The 17,285-nt window shown below is 48.9% G+C and overlaps 1 protein-coding gene across 1 annotated transcript in view; it reads right to left on the bottom strand.

Annotated features, from left to right (window-relative positions):
- KIAA1755 (KIAA1755 ortholog) overlaps positions 1 to 16,601 on the bottom strand; it is a 43,068-nt gene extending 26,467 nt beyond the window's left edge. Inside the window, exons 1-3 of the mRNA XM_059896979.1 lie at positions 16,496 to 16,601; positions 5,262 to 5,459; positions 274 to 1,597 (exon numbers count right to left, since the gene is read on the bottom strand). Coding sequence (XP_059752962.1) covers positions 274 to 1,597; positions 5,262 to 5,459; positions 16,496 to 16,498 — 1,525 coding nt within the window. The 5' untranslated portion in view covers positions 16,499 to 16,601. The remainder of the gene's footprint in view (positions 1 to 273; positions 1,598 to 5,261; positions 5,460 to 16,495) is intronic.
- Positions 16,602 to 17,285: the final 684 nt, after the last annotated feature.

Raw genomic sequence — 17,285 nt, 5'->3', positions numbered from 1 at the left:
GACTTAGAGAGGTTACGTCCTTGATCAAGGTCACCCAGCCAGTGCGTGGCCAAGCTGGGGTGTAGACTCAGGCCATCTCAACACAATCACAGAACCTTGCTCAGTTCCAGGCCCATGAGACCTCAAGTCTTTTGACATGCCACCCCATGCTCTAAATCCCTGAGACTGAGCCAGGCCGGGTGGGTCTCTGTCCCTGACAGCCTGTGCCACCTTGTCACCTGATCACATGCAGAGAACAGTTCCCCTGTCCAGCTGAACGAGTGGGCAACTTACCTTTCCCCAAGCACTTGTCTCGGTTGGGTTTGGGACAGTAGAGTGAACACAAGACTTTCCAGGGCCCGTCATGCTGGAACGAGGCTTTCTCCTGGGTCACAGGGCCTTGCCTCTGCCACTTTAAGAAAGAGAATTTGAGCCCAGGAGTGGGGGAAGTGTTTTGACGGGGCTTGGCCACAGGCTTGGGAAGTCTCCCATTTTCCTGTTGGGTCCTCTCTTCCATCTTGGTTTCAGGGGCTGGAGGAGCAGGAGGGGAAGCTGGGTGCAGCCGGGCAGAGGATGCTTGTTTTGGTCCCGGATTGAACTGGACTATATTCTCTGAGTCTCCCAGAGGTCCCTGTGTCTCGGAGGGAGCTGGCTCTTCTGAGACACCTGGCCCGAGGCCCGAGGCACAGTGCAGTGGGTTTACAAGGACGCTGAGGTAGGGCTCTTGGGGCTGGTGTTCTGAGTCTTGAGTGGGAACTTTATGATTAACCTTTCTCCTCAAGTCCCAAACACAGGGTTTCTCCCCCGAACTTGCTGGCTTCTCACCAGTCCATTTTTCCAAAGAAGGCCCCCCATTGGCCCCTGAGAGAGGCAGTATCCTTTGAGAGAAAGGGATTTCCTCCTCCTGTGCCCCAAAAGGATAGCCACTGGATGTCTCCACCTCCTTACTGGGAGACCCTCCTCGGTTCTCTTGGGAAAAGTCCAGGAGAGACACATAATCTCCCTCCAAGTCCTGGCTGGCCACTTCGTCCATCCTGAAGCCCACCTGCCCAGGCCCAGCTTGCTCCACTTTGATGAGTCCTGGATACTTGTCCCCATGTGTCCTGCCCTTGTCCTTGGCCAAACTCTGGGCAAGTAGCACCTGGCTGCCTGGGGACCTGGCCTGGTGCAGCTCTTGGGGGCTGCTCAAATCCAGTGCCTCTAATTGAAGGGATCTCCAGGCTGGGGAGAGGACATTTACTGCTTGGGGTCTGTCATCCACAAACTCTGGGCTGGTTATTTTGGTCCAGGGCACAGGGGCAATCCCACCTTCTGAAGCTACCAGGCAGTTGTGTAGGGGACTGCCCTCAAAGTCACTGTTGATGGCCTCCAGCCAGGCTTGGGTGAAAAGTATAGGGTAGGATGACTCGGGAACAGGCTTCGTGTCCACTGTGTGGAGGTCCACAGAGAGGCACTTGATCATGATGCAGACGGACTGCTCCTCCCGGGGCTCAACTTGGAGGTAGAAGTCACCTTGGCGCAATAAGAGGGGATTGAGGGATGCCAGGTGGACCACAACCTCATCGCGCAGGCACAGCGGCCAGCCTTCATGCAGGAAGAGGTGGTGTGAGTAGGGGGTCTGCAAAGAGAAGGGGATGGCATCAGAGAATCTGGCCCTGAAAACCCCGCCCACGGGTTTGCTTCCTTCCCTCTCCCAGAAGGAACCCTGAACAGGTCGGGGACTCAGGTGAGGCAAGAAAGGTGACTAAGACACAGCATCCAAGGAGGCCCCACTCTCAGCATCCTGCAAGTCACACAGCCCCAAGAGGGAGCGCCTCCTTAAATGTTGTGCCTTCCACGCCTCTGGCTCACCCTAGTCCTGGCCCTGACCTTGAAAATACTTGCTAGCCTACTGGGCCAAAGAAGAAAAGCTCTGAGTGCCAGGCACCAGTTAGCAAGCGCCTTTCCCATGAGGATCGTCCTGCTGGCTCCCTTCTCCTCTCCATCTATCAAAACTTCTCTCAACCCAGCTCAAGCTAAACCCTCCCCTTTAGCCAGGGAGACATGGCTTCCAAGGTCTGAATCACTAATTTGTGCAAATGACTTAACTTCTTTGAGTCTCCATTTCCCTATTTGCAAATAGGAATAATGATACATAGTGGTATTATTGGGTTGGTATGAGGATTAAGTTAGATTATAAATACATTTATGTTTTTTTAAAAACCAACACAATGCATAACATATAATAAGTAGATGTTCAATAAATATTATTTCCCTCTCCCTTTGACAATATTTACCTTTTGAAAAATTGTAGGATTTCCAATTTTTAAAAAAGGTTACTTACTGCCTTTATTCCATTCTCTAATTTGTAAAGTAGAGAGATTACAGAGTGAAGTAGAAACGCTACTAAGTGAGACGTTAGGAAATCTGACCCTGCCACGAACTTGCTAGCTGGCCCTGAAAAATCATTCCGCTCTTCTGGGTCTGAAAGTCAGACCCAGAATATTTATCTGTTTGTTTATTATTTATTTATTTCCCATTAGCAGTTAACAACACGGCAGGTGAGGCTAAACAATAAAAAAAAAATTTAAACAGAAGGTGCCAGCAATTCTCTATAGAGGTAGACACAGCAAGTCATCCTGGGGCCTCTCCAGGGGGCTGTCAGGGCTGTGCAGACCCAGTGTTCAACAGTGACACCATGTGGCAACAACAGAAACAACAGCTCCACCAGACTGACAACAGGTCTTTCTCTACCTGACTTTTGGAAAAGAGTCTGATCTGATTCCTACAGATCGAATAAACCCTGGATAATCTCATATAATTTGGATGTGTATACAGGAGACCTCCAGAGGGTGACACTAAACTTCCTGTTAATTAAGCAGGTGTTTCCTGGAATGATTAATTGGGGAGATAATGTGATCTGAACATACTTGTACCTACCATGTTGATAAACCAGTTCATTTCAGTTACACTGCAGATTCGGCTGTCTCCAAGAAGCTTCATATCCATAAACCCCATGAGTCTGTGTTACTCCAGCCTTTTCACATAGCCTTCTGCTGTTTACAACATCCTTTCCATCACCTTCTCAGTGAACGAAATGAAACAGCGCAGAGGTATTTTGCAAATAGCAAAGCACCATAGAAATGACTGTTGCGATTATCTTATTTGACTCTCAGTAACTCAGTGGTGCAAGCAGTTCAGGAAAGTTCCTCAACTTTACAGATGAGGAAACCGAGGCTAAAGAATTGCCTCATAGTCACACAGCTGAAAAGTAGCAAAAGCAGGACTTGTGCCTAGACTTTCACATTTGGAGTCGGCTGTATCTGTCCTTAGTCCCTCTAGACTTCATTGATGGTGGCTGTCTTTCTGGGTGCTGGTGGCTATAAAGGCAGACTTTGAGGCTGGCACATTCTTATTCCAGAGGGAGAAAGGAGACAGTGGGAAAGTAACAGCCAGCAGCTACTGAGCAATTACTTCATGCCAGGCTCTGGGCTAAGCTGTGTGTATCATCTCGGTGAGGTACATACATCCTGTGTTATTAACATTCCCACTTCCTACATAAGAAAACTGAGGCTCAGAGAGGTGACATAGATCCCCCAACTTCATAGTGATGGAGCCTGGATTTGAACCTGGGGCACCTGACTCCTGAGGGCATACATTAATCCCACGCTACTACCCCCTGCTCTGAGACGACACGAATTCACTTATAATTGTGATTAAAGTTAAAGATAATTGAAAATAAAGAAATCTAAATGTTGTTACCCTTGTCCCTGGAAGAAATGGGGAAAGAGACAGTGCAAATGCAGTTTTAATGGCCAAATAAAGGAAGCAGGCAGTTGTACAGCTTGTCAGGGAGAAGAAATAAGGATGGGGAGGATATGGGTTAAATAACGTCAACATGGATGTGTGGAAATTGGCTGCAATGTTTCAGTGAGACTCTTCCTTCTCCTAAAAGAACAGCAAATGTGTATGGAGCTATTTCTGTGTGTCAGGCACTGTGCTAAGTAGCTTAAATGAATGATCTATTTCCTTCCAGTTCCAACCATCTCTAATTCTGGCTCCTAAGTCTGAACTTTTAGCTGCTACATTCAATTTCTTTCTATCACTGAAATGATGCACATGGTCCCTCTGCTTATTTGTCCTCCTGATGTGCCAGGTCCCCGACAGGCATGACCAACTCAGGAAAGGCTAGTAGGACCTAAGATGCTGTTAGCGATGCTTGACGCTGGGGCAGTAGGGGTGGGCACTGAATAACAGAAGAGTAGGGCAGAGTCAGCAACTCTGTGAAGGGTGTGGGTAAGTTCTAGCAGTGGGCATCTGAGGCTTTGGTCTCCAAAGGCCTCTCCCCACCCTTTCTTAAAACAGTCTCCACCCTCTGAGCTTAGAGGTAGGCATATGACTCAAGCCTGGTCAATCCTGGTATCCCATTCCTCTGGCTGCAATAATTGGTCCAAGCATGGACACAGGATCCAAGCCTGGCCGATCCTGGTACCCCATTCCTTTTGCCACAGGGATTGGTCCAAGCAGGGACACAGGACCCGAGCCTGGCCAATCAGGATCCTTCCTTGTGATTTTCTATCTGCAGCTGATGGGGAGGAGTTCATTTTCCTCTCCAGAGTAGGATTTTGATCCTACTGCTGCCCTGGGCTCCAGCCTTGAGAAACACCTAGCCTGTAAGAATGATTCTGGCAAGCAGTAGAAGCAGAGACAAGAGACAGAAAGAGTCCTCGAGGAGTTTGATCAGTGGAACATCTCAGGCCTTGGTCCAAATCACCCTGTCCTGGTCTGAGTAAGGATCTGTCATTTGCAGCCAGTGAGTCCTGCCTAAAACACTTTTCTTTCCCCTTTGCCTCAGGAGAGGCCTCCCTGAGATCTGGGTTGAAGGAGTCTCCAGGGAAGAAAGTGAGAGTCCAGATGCCACAAGGGCTCCAGGGAAGGTCTGGGACATTCCCTACTATTTCCATTGAAGCTGCACCACTTCAGCCAAGACAGCCAGATGATGCCCACAATGCCAGTTCCTGGGGGGCCAGAGAACCCACAAGGCTGGCCTCCCTCCCTGTTAGTCAAAGTGCAAACGTGATTGACTCCTAGATGTCAGAGGGTAAAGGGCCAAGTGACCTTCCTGTCCATTTGTGGGGCTGAAGTCTTTTTTGGAGCAAGCAATGATACCTGAAAGCCATCCCACGTCCCCAGTTCATGCTCTTCAACAACACACTCACCAGCCCACCTCCTTCTCTGCTCACCTCCAGCCCCTGGCCTTCTGGGAGAGCTTGTCCCCCGGTCCCACATCCCTTCTGACTTACACAAGCTGCTTCGCGCACTTGTTCACACAGGCGCTTGGCAGGGATCAGGAAATCCAGGAGGAAGTTCAGTCCATCGCCCCGGAAGTCAGAATCAAGGAGACGGAACACCTGACCCAGGATGGTGGGTGCTGTGGCCTCAAAAGGGGGATAGAGGCCCGCCAGGGCATGCTGGATGGCTGCATCCAAGGATGGGGGGTCCTGTGGGGGACAGGAGGAGAGGATGAAAAGTGATAGTAGCAATAATAATAAGGGTAGGGGCCACTTCCCCTGATCTTCCTGGCCTCAGATAACTAAGGCTCCTGCTAACTCTGAACTCCTCTGCTACACCCTACCACTCACACACCCCCTTCAGCCACACTGGCCTTCTTTCCTGTTCTTCAAACATACCAGGAACAATCCCATCTCAGGGCCTTTGCACTGGCTGTTCCCTCTGCCTAGAATACTCCTCCTTAAGACATCCTCATTCCCTCACCTCCTGCAGATCTTTGCTCAAACGTCATCTGCTGATCCAAGGTGGAGTAGAGGAACAGGCGAAGGCATCCAGGTCAGGGCCAGAGGGAAAGGAGAGGTCAGCATGCCCAAATCTCGCCACCTGGCTGACCTGCAGACCTGCAGACCTGCAGTTTGAAGCTGAGCCACCAGCGAAGCCCACCCTAGATGAGACAAGCCCCAGTCCACATGCAGATGCATGAGTGATAATGAGTGATTGCTGTTTTATACCACTCAGTTGGGGTGGTTTGTTACACAGCAGTAACTAACTGATACAAGTTGATATGATTGATACGAGCTCCATCTTCATCTATCCAGGATGCCTCCTCTAGATGTTTATGGGGCACAGACCATCAATACATAAATCTAACTCCTAAGCCAACTCCTCCCCCCACATCCTTACCTTAGTGATTGCCTCCCCATCCAGTCAGACTCCTAAACCAGAAATCTGCTCATCATTCCGCCCCTTCCTCCTGCCTCCGCTGCCCACAGACAACCCTCAGCCACATCCTATACAGTCTTCTCGCCTCCATCAGCTCACCAACCCACTCTCTCCGCTCTGTTCGCCTGCTCCGCCCAGATCCAGGCCCCCATCACCTCTTCCACTGAATCACCTCCTCACTGGTTTCCCACCTCTAGTCTCCCTCCTCTCCAACATTTCTCCACCAGGACCCCTGGGTGATCTTTCTCAAACGCAAACCTGGCCTTGTCAGTCTCCTGCTCAAAGGTTCGCCACTGCCTTCAGAAAGCACCTGGCCTCACCTCCAGCCTCACTGTTCTCCCTAGGCTTCTGCCACTATGACACACACGTTCCCTCCCTTGTCTCCAGGACTTCGCACATGCTGTTCCTTCCTCCAGGGATGCCTTCTACTTCCATTCCCACCAGGCTAACTCCTCGTTCTGCAAGATCCAGGTCAGCCCTCGTCTCTTCTAGGAGACTTTCTCTGATCTCCCACTCCCACCCTAGCTGGGTCAGGTGTCCCCATTTCTGGGCTTCCATGGCAAATCCCACGCTGATTTTTGTCTCCCTCAGTGGACCCCGGGCTCCCTGAGGACAGGAGTGGTAAGCAAAATAATGCTCCCCCCGCCCAATGCCCACATCCTAATCTCTGGAACCTTACATGGCAAAGAAGAATTAAGGTTGCAGATGGAATAAAAGTTGCTAGTCAGCTGGCCTTAAAGTAGGGAGATTATTCTGGATTATCCAAGTGAGTCCAATCCAATCACAAGGGTCCTCAAAAGTAGAAGAGAATGCAGAAGGGGTGAGAGTCAGAAGGAAAGGTGACTGTGGAAGAAGTATCAGAGAGAGGCAATGCTGCTGGCTTTGAAAACGGAGGCAAAGCCAAGGAATGTGGGCGACTCCTGGAAGCTGGGAAAGGCAAACAGATTCTCACTGAGAGTCTCCAGAAAAGAATGCAGCCCATCAACACCTTGATTTGAGCCCAGCGAGGCCCATGTTGGACAGCTGATCTATAGAGCTGCAAGATGACACATTTATGCTGCTGTAAGCTACTAAATTTGTGGTCATTAATTTCAGCAGCAATGGAAACTAACACAGCCGGCACTGACTCCTATTCTTCTAGGGTTTTCAGTGCCTGGCACAATATAGGTGCTCAGTAAATGTGGAGGGATAAATAAAGTGTCCCTCTCTGAATCACACCTTTTCTATCTGTAAAATAGGCAAGTGGGACAAGGCCAGAGGGTCCCAACCAGCTATAATACTAGGATCCAAGGGTTGTGATTTTCGACTCTTAAAAAAGCCTGATGGGGCTTCCCTGGTGGTGCAGTGGTTGAGAATCTGCCTGCTAATGCAGGGGACACGGGTTCGGGCCCTGGTCTGGGAGGATCCCACATGCCGCGGAGCAGCTGAGCCCGTGAGCCACAACTGCTGAGCCTGCGTGTCTGGAGCCTGTGCCCCGCAGCGGGAGGGGCCGCGATAGTGAGAGGCCCGCGCACCGCGATGAAGAGTGGCCCCCGCTTGCCGCAACTAGAGAAAGCCCTCGCACGAACCGAGGACCCAACACAGCCAAAAATAAATAAATAAATAAAATAAAAGTAGCTATAAAAATTAAAAAAAAAAAAAAAAAAAAAGCCTGATGAAAGCCATTCTGGTTGCCCCAGACTGGCTGCAAGTTCTGAGTCTATCTATCGCTGAAGGATGTAAAGGAAGATGAGAATAAACAAGAATCCAGCATAAAGGGAGCTTATTTAGAACAGAAAAATCACTTTTATAAATGAGGCCCCTGGAGACAGGGAAATAAAGACTTAGAGGGAGAGGAAGAGAGCATGTCTCCATCCCAGAAAGATTCTAATGCCAGGAGGCTGTAAAATAGGAGACGCTAGCCCAGGGCATTTAGACAGATGTTGGTGTCACTGCTGTGTTCCCAGCACCCACACAGAGCTGAGCACAAGGTAGGCCCTCCATCGCTATCTATAGAATGAATATATGAATGAAGGAATGAATGAATGTCTACAGCTCCCATTCTGAAGGAAAGAGGGTCCTGGCACTGTCATTGGTAAGCCCAGAGGGGACACACACACACACACAAGTGTACAAGCCCGGGAGGGACTACTTTCACATTGAAGTCGGGGTGCGGGTTCAATTTGGCGGAACAGGGAAAGGCTCATCTGGCCTCGTGACCTCTTCCAATGCCTCACACCTCCCTCCAAGCAAGGCCAAACCCCAAGCATGCCCAATACCACCTCCCCTCCCTGACCATGTAATACTGAGGACAGCAGTGAGGACAGGAAGTTGGGGACCCTATCTGACATCTCTGACATCCGTGAACACATAGACACACTAAGTCAGTTAGGTCAATACCCCTCCCCTGCCACATCCCTCCCCTCACCTAGGTTCTACTTCATTGTGCTGCCTTGAGTAGCGCTTTCCCTCTCTGGGCCTCTTTCCTCGTGTGCACATGGAGTTGGGCTAGCTGTATTTTGTTTTGTTTTTGGAAATTTAATCATTCACTGTCACCTTCATGAATGTTAGCATAGCTGAATACCTTTTGTACTATTATCACTTACTGTTTTTCCCCAAATCCACTTACTTTAAAAAATGTACATAATTGCATTCTAAATGGAGACTCTATGTCACCATACTGGTTATGAGAATGTGGCCAGACTGCCCGAGTTCAAATTCTGGCTCTGCCACGTACTGGTCATGTGACCTGGCAAGTTACTTGCCCCTCTCTGCTTCAGTTTCCTTATCTTTAAACATGGAGATTGGGACTTCCCTGGTGGTCCAGCGGTTAAGACTCCACACTCCCAATGCAGGGGGCCCAGGTTTGATCCCTGGTCAGGGAACTAGATCCTGCACGCTGCAACTAAGACCCGGCACAGCCAAATAAATAAATAAGACAAAACAAAGAAAAACCTGGAGACTGTCATTGTACCTGTCTTAAAGAGTTGAGTGAGGTTGAGTGAGAGAATACATGTAGATTCTCTGCACAGGACTAGAACTTAGTAGGTGCCCTTTAAACAACAGCCATCACTTCTATTTTTGTAGTCAGATTATAGTTACTATTATATGGATATCACTACTTTAAATGGAAAAATCAGTATCAATTGGCATAAATAGAATGTAACTCCAAAAATAAATCAATGATGCATTGGGTGGTTTTTATTTATTTAAATATATATATTTATATTTTAAATTTTTATTTAAATATATTTAAATATTATATTTATTCATAAGTATATTTATATGTATGATTATAATAGCTATGTATATATCTTATGTAAGTATATATTTATATAAATAATTTAATATAGAACTATAAAATAATTACACATTTATTATATAAAATCTATTTTTACCATTCAATTTCTAGAAAAATAAACTATTTTTAAAAGAAAAAGTAATGGATAAATAACAAGGTCCTACTGTATAGCACAGAGAACTATATTCAATATCCTATGGTAAACCATAGTGGAAAAGAATATCAAAAGATGTGTAACACAACATTGTAAATCAACTATACTTCAGTAAAAAAAATATTGACAAGAAAAAGTAAACAATGAAAAGAAATACTGCCATTAAATTGTAGGGACATCTGGTGATCTCCTGAAAGTGAAGACATCTCTCTTTCTTCCAAAAGGAGATTGCCACACCCTAGAAAGGTGTTAAAGACATCTTTTCACCAGAGGGAGACTTTCTCCCTGGGTCCTCAGAAGATCAGAGGACAGTTCAAAAGAGACCGATTCTTACCACACGATTCCATGTTATTTAGTTTTGGTCTGTGACCACCTGTGTCTCAACTTTGGTCTGCATTCCAACTTCTGGAAAACAGTGACCTGCCTCAGTTTCCCCATCTGTAAATGGGGATTCTAGTTCCCATCCTGCCTTGCTCAGATGACTATTCTGGAGATAGAAGGGGATAACAGATATAGGAGTCTTAAGAAAAGTAAAGTTGTTGCTGCTGTTGTTTTTGCTGTTGTTATTTATTTTTACTCATCCTGTCGGACAAAGCTCAAGTCTCAGCCTCTGTTTGAAGACATCTTTCCCCTCCTGGTCCCTTCCTGAATCCACAAGGGTCACCTCCATAATAATGACAGTTTCTAGGTGTCTGCTATTCACCAGGCCCTCTACTCACATTCTCTTTCTTGGCCACACAACCATCCTAGGGGCAAAGTAGGAACATCCCATTCTGCAGATAAAGAAACTAAGACTCTTTATTTGGTCCAGGATCACAGAGAAGGGGAGAAAGACAGAGCCAGGATCCAATGCAGGTCTGGACGGGTCAAGCCTACCCTCTGCCTCTGTCCCTGGGTGTCTGCCTTGGGGCCACCACCAGCCATCAGCCTTGGAGGCGGCCTTCCCAGCTGTCTATCCTGCACTGTTTCAAGTGGGGCCCAATAATGATGTTTACCTCTCACAGACCAAGGCTTGCAGCCTGGAACGTCTTGGCTTTCGCACACTGGCTCAGCTGGCTGCACACTGTAACCATATAAGGGGCAGCCAGTAAAAAGGAAGAATGTTCCAAGTCAACGGGACTCCGAGCTCTTGGCCAGAGCATTACCTGCTGCTACAGGCCTGAGCCCCAGGGGCTCATAAGCTGTCCAAGTTTTGGGGGAAGCACACGGTGACGAGGCCCAGGCGGCTGCAGGGAGGAGAGCTGGCTACTCTCCACTCAAAATCAAACGGGCAGCCCAGCCTGGGACCACAGGAACCCAAACACCATCGGCCAGACGTGGGCCCCTCAATATGATTTCCGTGAAACTTAATCGACATGTTTCCATTCCTCCTGCATGAGCGCAGCCAGGCCGGGACTTTAACTGTTCCTCGACAGGAGCTGAGGCAAGAGATGGTGTGAAGCTGAGAAAGAAGAGGGTGCCACAGGCCAGAGCCAGTCTGAAGCCCTTCAGCCCCCTCCCCTGTGGCTCAGGGCCAGAGATGGAGCCCACCAAGGGGGCTGGCGCCTATATGATGCTCACAGACCTTCTGGACTGACCCAAGGAACCTTGTATGGTGCCAAAGGACACAGAAGAGTGTCTGTTCCCAGCAATCCTGTCTGGGCAGGGGAGGAGTGGGAGTACAGGTGTTTGTAAATTTCTGATCAATGTCTTTGCGATGAGCCTCTATTATTATTGTGATCTTAAGTCTTATCAAGTAAAATAAACAAGTATAAAGAGCATAGGCTGATGCATTTTTACCTCTGTATGTACCCTTGGAACCACTACCCAGATGGACAGACAAGATTTCCGCCACCCCAGAAAGAAGCCCCCTCCCAGGCCAAGCCCCCAGTCCAGCAGTAACTACTCTTCTGACCATTGGAATTTTTAAAAAAATTCCCATGCAGTGTGATCTCCACTGTGTAAAAATGTGTGTAAGCCGAGAGGCCATGAAATAAAGTGTTAACTGCAGTTACCCCTGAGGGCTGTGAGGGACAGGGGCCTTGTAAGTCACAGTTTTAATTTTCCTCATAGTTGCTGGATTTTCCAAACGTTCTGTTACCAGACTGTAGAGCTCTTATAATTGGGGGTGGGGATATAAAAGTGTGATTGTGTGTGTGTGTTTTTAAGTCTGGTTCCCTTTTTAAATGGTCTCACCAGATGTTGTTAGCTGGGCCTTCTGAGAGGTGGGCTGAACTCTTCTTAAAGGTCCAGGTTTATCCATTTTCTCCAACAGGCAAAGATTTTAGCATCACTTAGCATCGACACCTCCTAGCTTGGGAAGAGAGAGAACTGAGGAAATCTGAGGTAGGCAGTGTCCTAGGGCTACTACCTTCAACCCCTGCTCTCCTCCGTGGCAGAAACGCCTAGGGAAGGTGAGATTCCACCCTTGACTCACTGGGTTATCTTAGCCTCAGTTTCCCCATCTGTAAAATGGGACCATTGGGCTTATCTATCTCTAAGGTCCCTTCCAAGCGGGGCCTTTCTAGAATTCAAGGTACAATCAGGTTCAGGAAGGTTTGGAGCTGGGATGGTTCCCAAATGGGATCAGTTAACTCACAGTTGGTGAGAAAGGTTACAAAGGTCTGTCTCATCCATCTCCCTACTCAGGTCCAGGGAGGGTCTAAACCAGCAGCCACAAATACAAATGCCTACGGGGGCCTGAGAGTTGACACGGAAGACGGAATTGGTCCAAGTGTGAGAAAATAACCCCTCTAGCCCCTTGGTAAGTGGCCCCTGACAGTCGGCCTCAGTGTCAGGGAAACAATAGGGAGTGGTGGGGCCTGGGGCGCACACCGCATCTCATCAGCTCCAGCCAAGAGTTGCCTTTGCCCAGCATTGCCAGGTCTATTGAAATTTTAGTAAAACCTCCCAAAATTTTAAAGGTTGGCCAAACCAAACACATCTGTGAGCCAGATGCAGCCCAGTGGGTGTCAAGCTGCGACCACCAGGCTCAACTACTGGGGGCCCTCCTCTTGAACTTCTCCAGGATGGAAAGTCTAAACCCAGCGTTCTGTTGCTCTGGCTGCCAGGAAGTTATTGCTCACATCCAACTAAAGCTTCTCCTGCTTTAAATCCTTTTTTGTGTGGGTGGAAGTATGAGTGAGAATTGGCTCCTTAATAAAACCTTTCAGAAACTGGAAAAACAACCCAGATGCAGTGAACTGAGAAGCAAGTGGGCGTTAGAAGACCCACATTCAAGTCCAGCTTTGTTATGTATCATCTGTGTGACCTTGAGCAAGTCAGTTCACCTCTCTGGGCCTTAGTTTTGTGTTTGTTCCTTTTCCTCTTATCCCTTTTGCCTCTGCCCTGGGGTTCACCATCCCCCACCTAAACCACATAAGGATAATAACAATTTTACTAGAGCTTCTTTTTACTGAGCAAGGCTTCTGTGGCATGCCTTATCCTAAGAACTTTTTGTACATTCTTTTATTTCATCTTCCCAACAACTCTACGGGAATGGGCATATTTATTCCCATTTTACAGATTAAGAAACTGAGCCCAAGTAAATGGTAGAGCTGGAGTATGAACCTGCCCACATAACTCCCAGTTCCTCTGCCTCTTCCCCAGGCTCCCTGCCACCAGGCCAGGCTCCCCTTTGGCCACGACAATAGCCTTTCTAACACACAGATCCAACTGTGACCCTCTACTGCTCAACGATCTTGAGTGGCTCCCCATTGCCTGAGCAACTCAGCCTGGCATTAGTGGCCCATCAATCTACACCCAGCATACCCTTCCTATGTCTAATACACACAACACTGTAGCTTGGGGCTTCCCAAAGACCCATGCGTCGCATTCATGAGTTTTTCTTGCTGTTCACCTAACCTAATTTATTGTTTCCGTAATATTAATTCTCTACTTCATGTTAGTCTTTTTGTCACTTCATTTTCAACTTAAATTTATTTGTATTTATTATCATGTGATTGTGCTGTTTAAATCACTTCCTAACACCCATTAAGATGAAAAGCTATACAAAAAGTGCGCATCTAAGTGCCATCAAAAGTCTCCCCTCCTAGGACCCATGGTGGGTTCCTCACTTTGGGAAGCACTGCCTGAACTCCCACTCACCCCTCTCCAGACTGGGTGAGCTCTTTCCCACCCTTCAGAGCCCTGCTCAACTCGCGTCTCTTTTTCATGATACATGTGCTTCTAGGCAAAGGGACGGACTCCCACTACCCATCATACAGCACAGAATTCTCAGGGAATGGTCTGCCTTCACCAGGGACTGCAAGCCCCCCAGGCAGGGAGCAGGGCTGACTCATCTCCAGGCCCTGATCCTTACACAGGGCCTGGCACACAGTAGGTACTTTGGGGGACCACCATGAGGTAAGTACTTTGACAATGTTGAATGAACTGAATTGGACTCAATCAGTTTTTCTCAAAGCATGCGATGGGATCACAGGTGGCCCATAAGACGATGTGGGGAGGCCACGAACTTGACGTGAAATCGCAGTAAGAAAGTTACTCCAATTCTCTCCTAGTCCTCTTGATGACATCAAAAAGAAAGTTCAGTGCCAGTATATCTTGAACACCTCTTAAACACTTAGTTATTACTCCTTTTAAGAAAAAGAAAATCGTCCTTAGGCTTAGAATCATCCGTAGCCAACTTGATCGAGCCAGAATTTTCTAACATATATTTGCCTTCATTGTATGTATTTTTACAGTTACTTTCTATTTATGACAATGAATACTGATTTTTCCTGGTCATGATATAAAATTTCCTATTTAAATATATTTTTCAGTTTATAAAGTAAGTTGATTTAAAGAAAAATATTAAGCAAATAATAAGTAGTAAATTTTATAATTTTTTTATAATACCTTATCCAGTAAGTGGATATGCAAAATTTGTTATGACGATACTGAAATTTCAGAAATGTGGGATGGGATAAACCCTACATCCCTGTCATAAGATGCTCTGACCTTGGGCTGCCCCAGAACACTAAATAGCCATTAATCAAATTGCCCCACAAACATTACAACTGTGATGGGTACCATGAAGGAGAGATATACAGCATGATAGCGTGAAAGTCAGGGGAATCGGGAAAGGCTTTCCTGAGGAGGTGACATTTGGGTGGAGATTCACAGGATGAATAGGAATTCATTAGGGGAAGGTGTTCCACTTAGCAGGAACAGGATGTGCAAAGGCCCTGTGGCAGGAGGGAGCACGAAACACAAGAGGCTCTGAACCAAAGTCAGAGTGGCTGGAGTATAGAGGTGATGCCAGAGAGATGGGCAGGTGACGACCTTTAATATTTAAAGACAAAGGTGGGAGGAAAACTTGTCCCTCGCTCCCATTCAGAAAAGAGTTGTTCACCCTTTGAGAGGAGCCACCCAGTGCCTGACCCTTGATCTGAGGGGTCTGGGGTTCAGCGAGGAATTTCTGGATTCGAAAGCTAATAATTGGGTTAAGTCTGAAGCCAGGCAAAGTTTGGCAAACACCACTTGGTGCAGGTGGCTCTGGGGTGGCCACGACAGCCGAGTCAGGTTCAGAATTCAGGCTGTCCTAACTGCCACTTCCTGGTAGAGTGACCTTGGGCAGCCAGTTAAGTTCCCAGAGCCTTGGGTCTCCATCTGTTGGATGGAGACACCAGCAGGTTTACTGTTAGAGTAGGTGTGAGTTACGTGATCTCCCGCAGGTAAACTGCCCAGCTCAGAGCCTTGCCTGTGGTGAGACGTGAATAACCATTAGCTTATGATGATTACTGCCAAACAGCTCCAAGAGTAACGTGTGTGTACACCTGCCCTGCGGTACACGGATTTAGGAGCCTGGTTTTGCAGTTATGTCTGTAGTATGTATGCAGGTGTATGCTCATATTCCAGCAATCTGGGAGAGCAGGTGGACACGGCTCGTGTGTGAGAGGGCACATGTATTTAGCCGTGTGAGTCAGTGGGAGCATGTTTGGATGCTCTCTGTGTGTATGTGTGAACATGTCTGTATAGAATTCTGCGTGTGCACAAATTCAACCGACACAAATTCAACCGACACAAATTCAACCTGGTCGATCACAGTCAAGGGGCTAAAGCCACGACCTGTCCCCACAGCCCTTTTCCAAATCCCTACTGTTCCTGTGAACCGGCCTGGGGCTCCTCGGCCTGGCTGGAGCTGGGCTGAGATTCCCTGCTAACAGGCTTTTCTTTCATTTTCTGTTACCAGATATTGACACAAACACAAACACAAACACACAACACCGCAACCTTCTTGAGGTGCCAGCCCAGGAAGACATGGTGTGGGGTATTGCCCTCTGTCCTCCCCCTCTCCTAGGCCTACCTCCCCACCCAATTCCCATGGGAGCACCTCATGTTGGGCCCATGTGCAGATCTGACACTGCTGCCCTGAGTCTAAAGGAGCAACACCACCCCAAGTTTCGGTGAGCAATTCCCTCCTCTCCACTCTGTACCCTAACCCTCCTTGCCCTGTGCTGCCTGACTGGGCTGAGAGAGGACTTTAACCCCCATCCCCATCCAAACTCGTGTGGCAACAGTGGGCATATCTGACCCTCAGCCCCAAGTCTGAAATGCAACACCACCCCAAGTTTGTCCAAGGTCCAGAGGTAGGTTTCCAGCTCTGATCTGTGCTATGGGATGGGGCAGTATCAAAGTTTACCAGACATCCAATCTTACTCCATCCACTTCACACATGGACAGATGGCGAGGACATCGTTGCCAGAGATGGATTCCTGCACCCTCCACCCTTCCCCTGCTGGTGGAGGCAGTTAAGCACAGACCCCTAGCCAGGAATTGAGGGTTGTCTCAGTGTCAAAGGTAGGGGGTCTGCCCTGGACACCCCCTCGAGGGCTGTCCCCCATCAAAAGGGGACAGAGCAAGGTGGTCCAGGCCTTGGCAGGCATTACCATGGTGACGGGGTACAAGCAGTGGCGGCGGCGGCGGCTGCTCCTCTCCTGGGCGACGGCTCACTGGGTCCGGTCCGCGCGTCGGTCTGTCCGGTGCAGCCCCCGGCCCCTCGCCTAGCCCTGGAGCGGGCGGAGCGGGCTGGCCCTGGGCGCCGACCCCTGCCTCATCTCCGAAGGGAGCTGGGGAGACGGTGATAGAGACAGAGAGAAGGGGTGCGGGAGAGACGCGCGGAGACCGAGACTGGAGACAGGGAGAGACGGGAAGAGCCGCGGGCGGCGCCGGCCGGGCCATCACCGAGGGCGGCCGCAGGGGCGGGGCGGGGGCTGCTCCCCGCGTGGGATCCGGCGGCGGCCAATGGTCGCCCCTCGGAGCCGGCGCCTTTCCCCCACCCCGCCCGCCGCGGCGTGTGATGAGAACCAGACGCCCCCCTCCCGGCCCAGGGCCGCGCGGCTGCCAAGGGGAACTCGAGCCAGCGCTGCTCCTCTCTCCTTCCCCGCGCTCCCGCCTCCCTTGTCTCGCAGTCCGCCCATCCCCGGGAAGCGCCCATTTTACAGAACGAGGCTCCAGAGCAGTCCAGACACTGGGTGAAGCGCGTACTGACATCGGATTCAGAACAGGGGTCGAATCTCTTCCTCATGCACTTGCCTGTTGGGACATTCCAGCAAGTCACCAACTCTCATAAGTCTCAGTTTCCTCATCTGTAAGATGGGGATGCTGATGGTGATGGTGATGATGGTGATGATGATGGTGGTGATGATGGTGATGATAGTACCTGCCTCTTAGATTTGG

The sequence above is a fragment of the Balaenoptera ricei genome, chromosome 15 (genome assembly GCF_028023285.1).
Source record: "Balaenoptera ricei isolate mBalRic1 chromosome 15, mBalRic1.hap2, whole genome shotgun sequence".
In the NCBI taxonomy this organism is placed as follows: domain Eukaryota; kingdom Metazoa; phylum Chordata; class Mammalia; order Artiodactyla; family Balaenopteridae; genus Balaenoptera; species Balaenoptera ricei.
The sequence above is the reverse complement of the archived record's forward strand: the minus strand, read 5'-3'. Positions and strand labels throughout refer to the sequence as shown.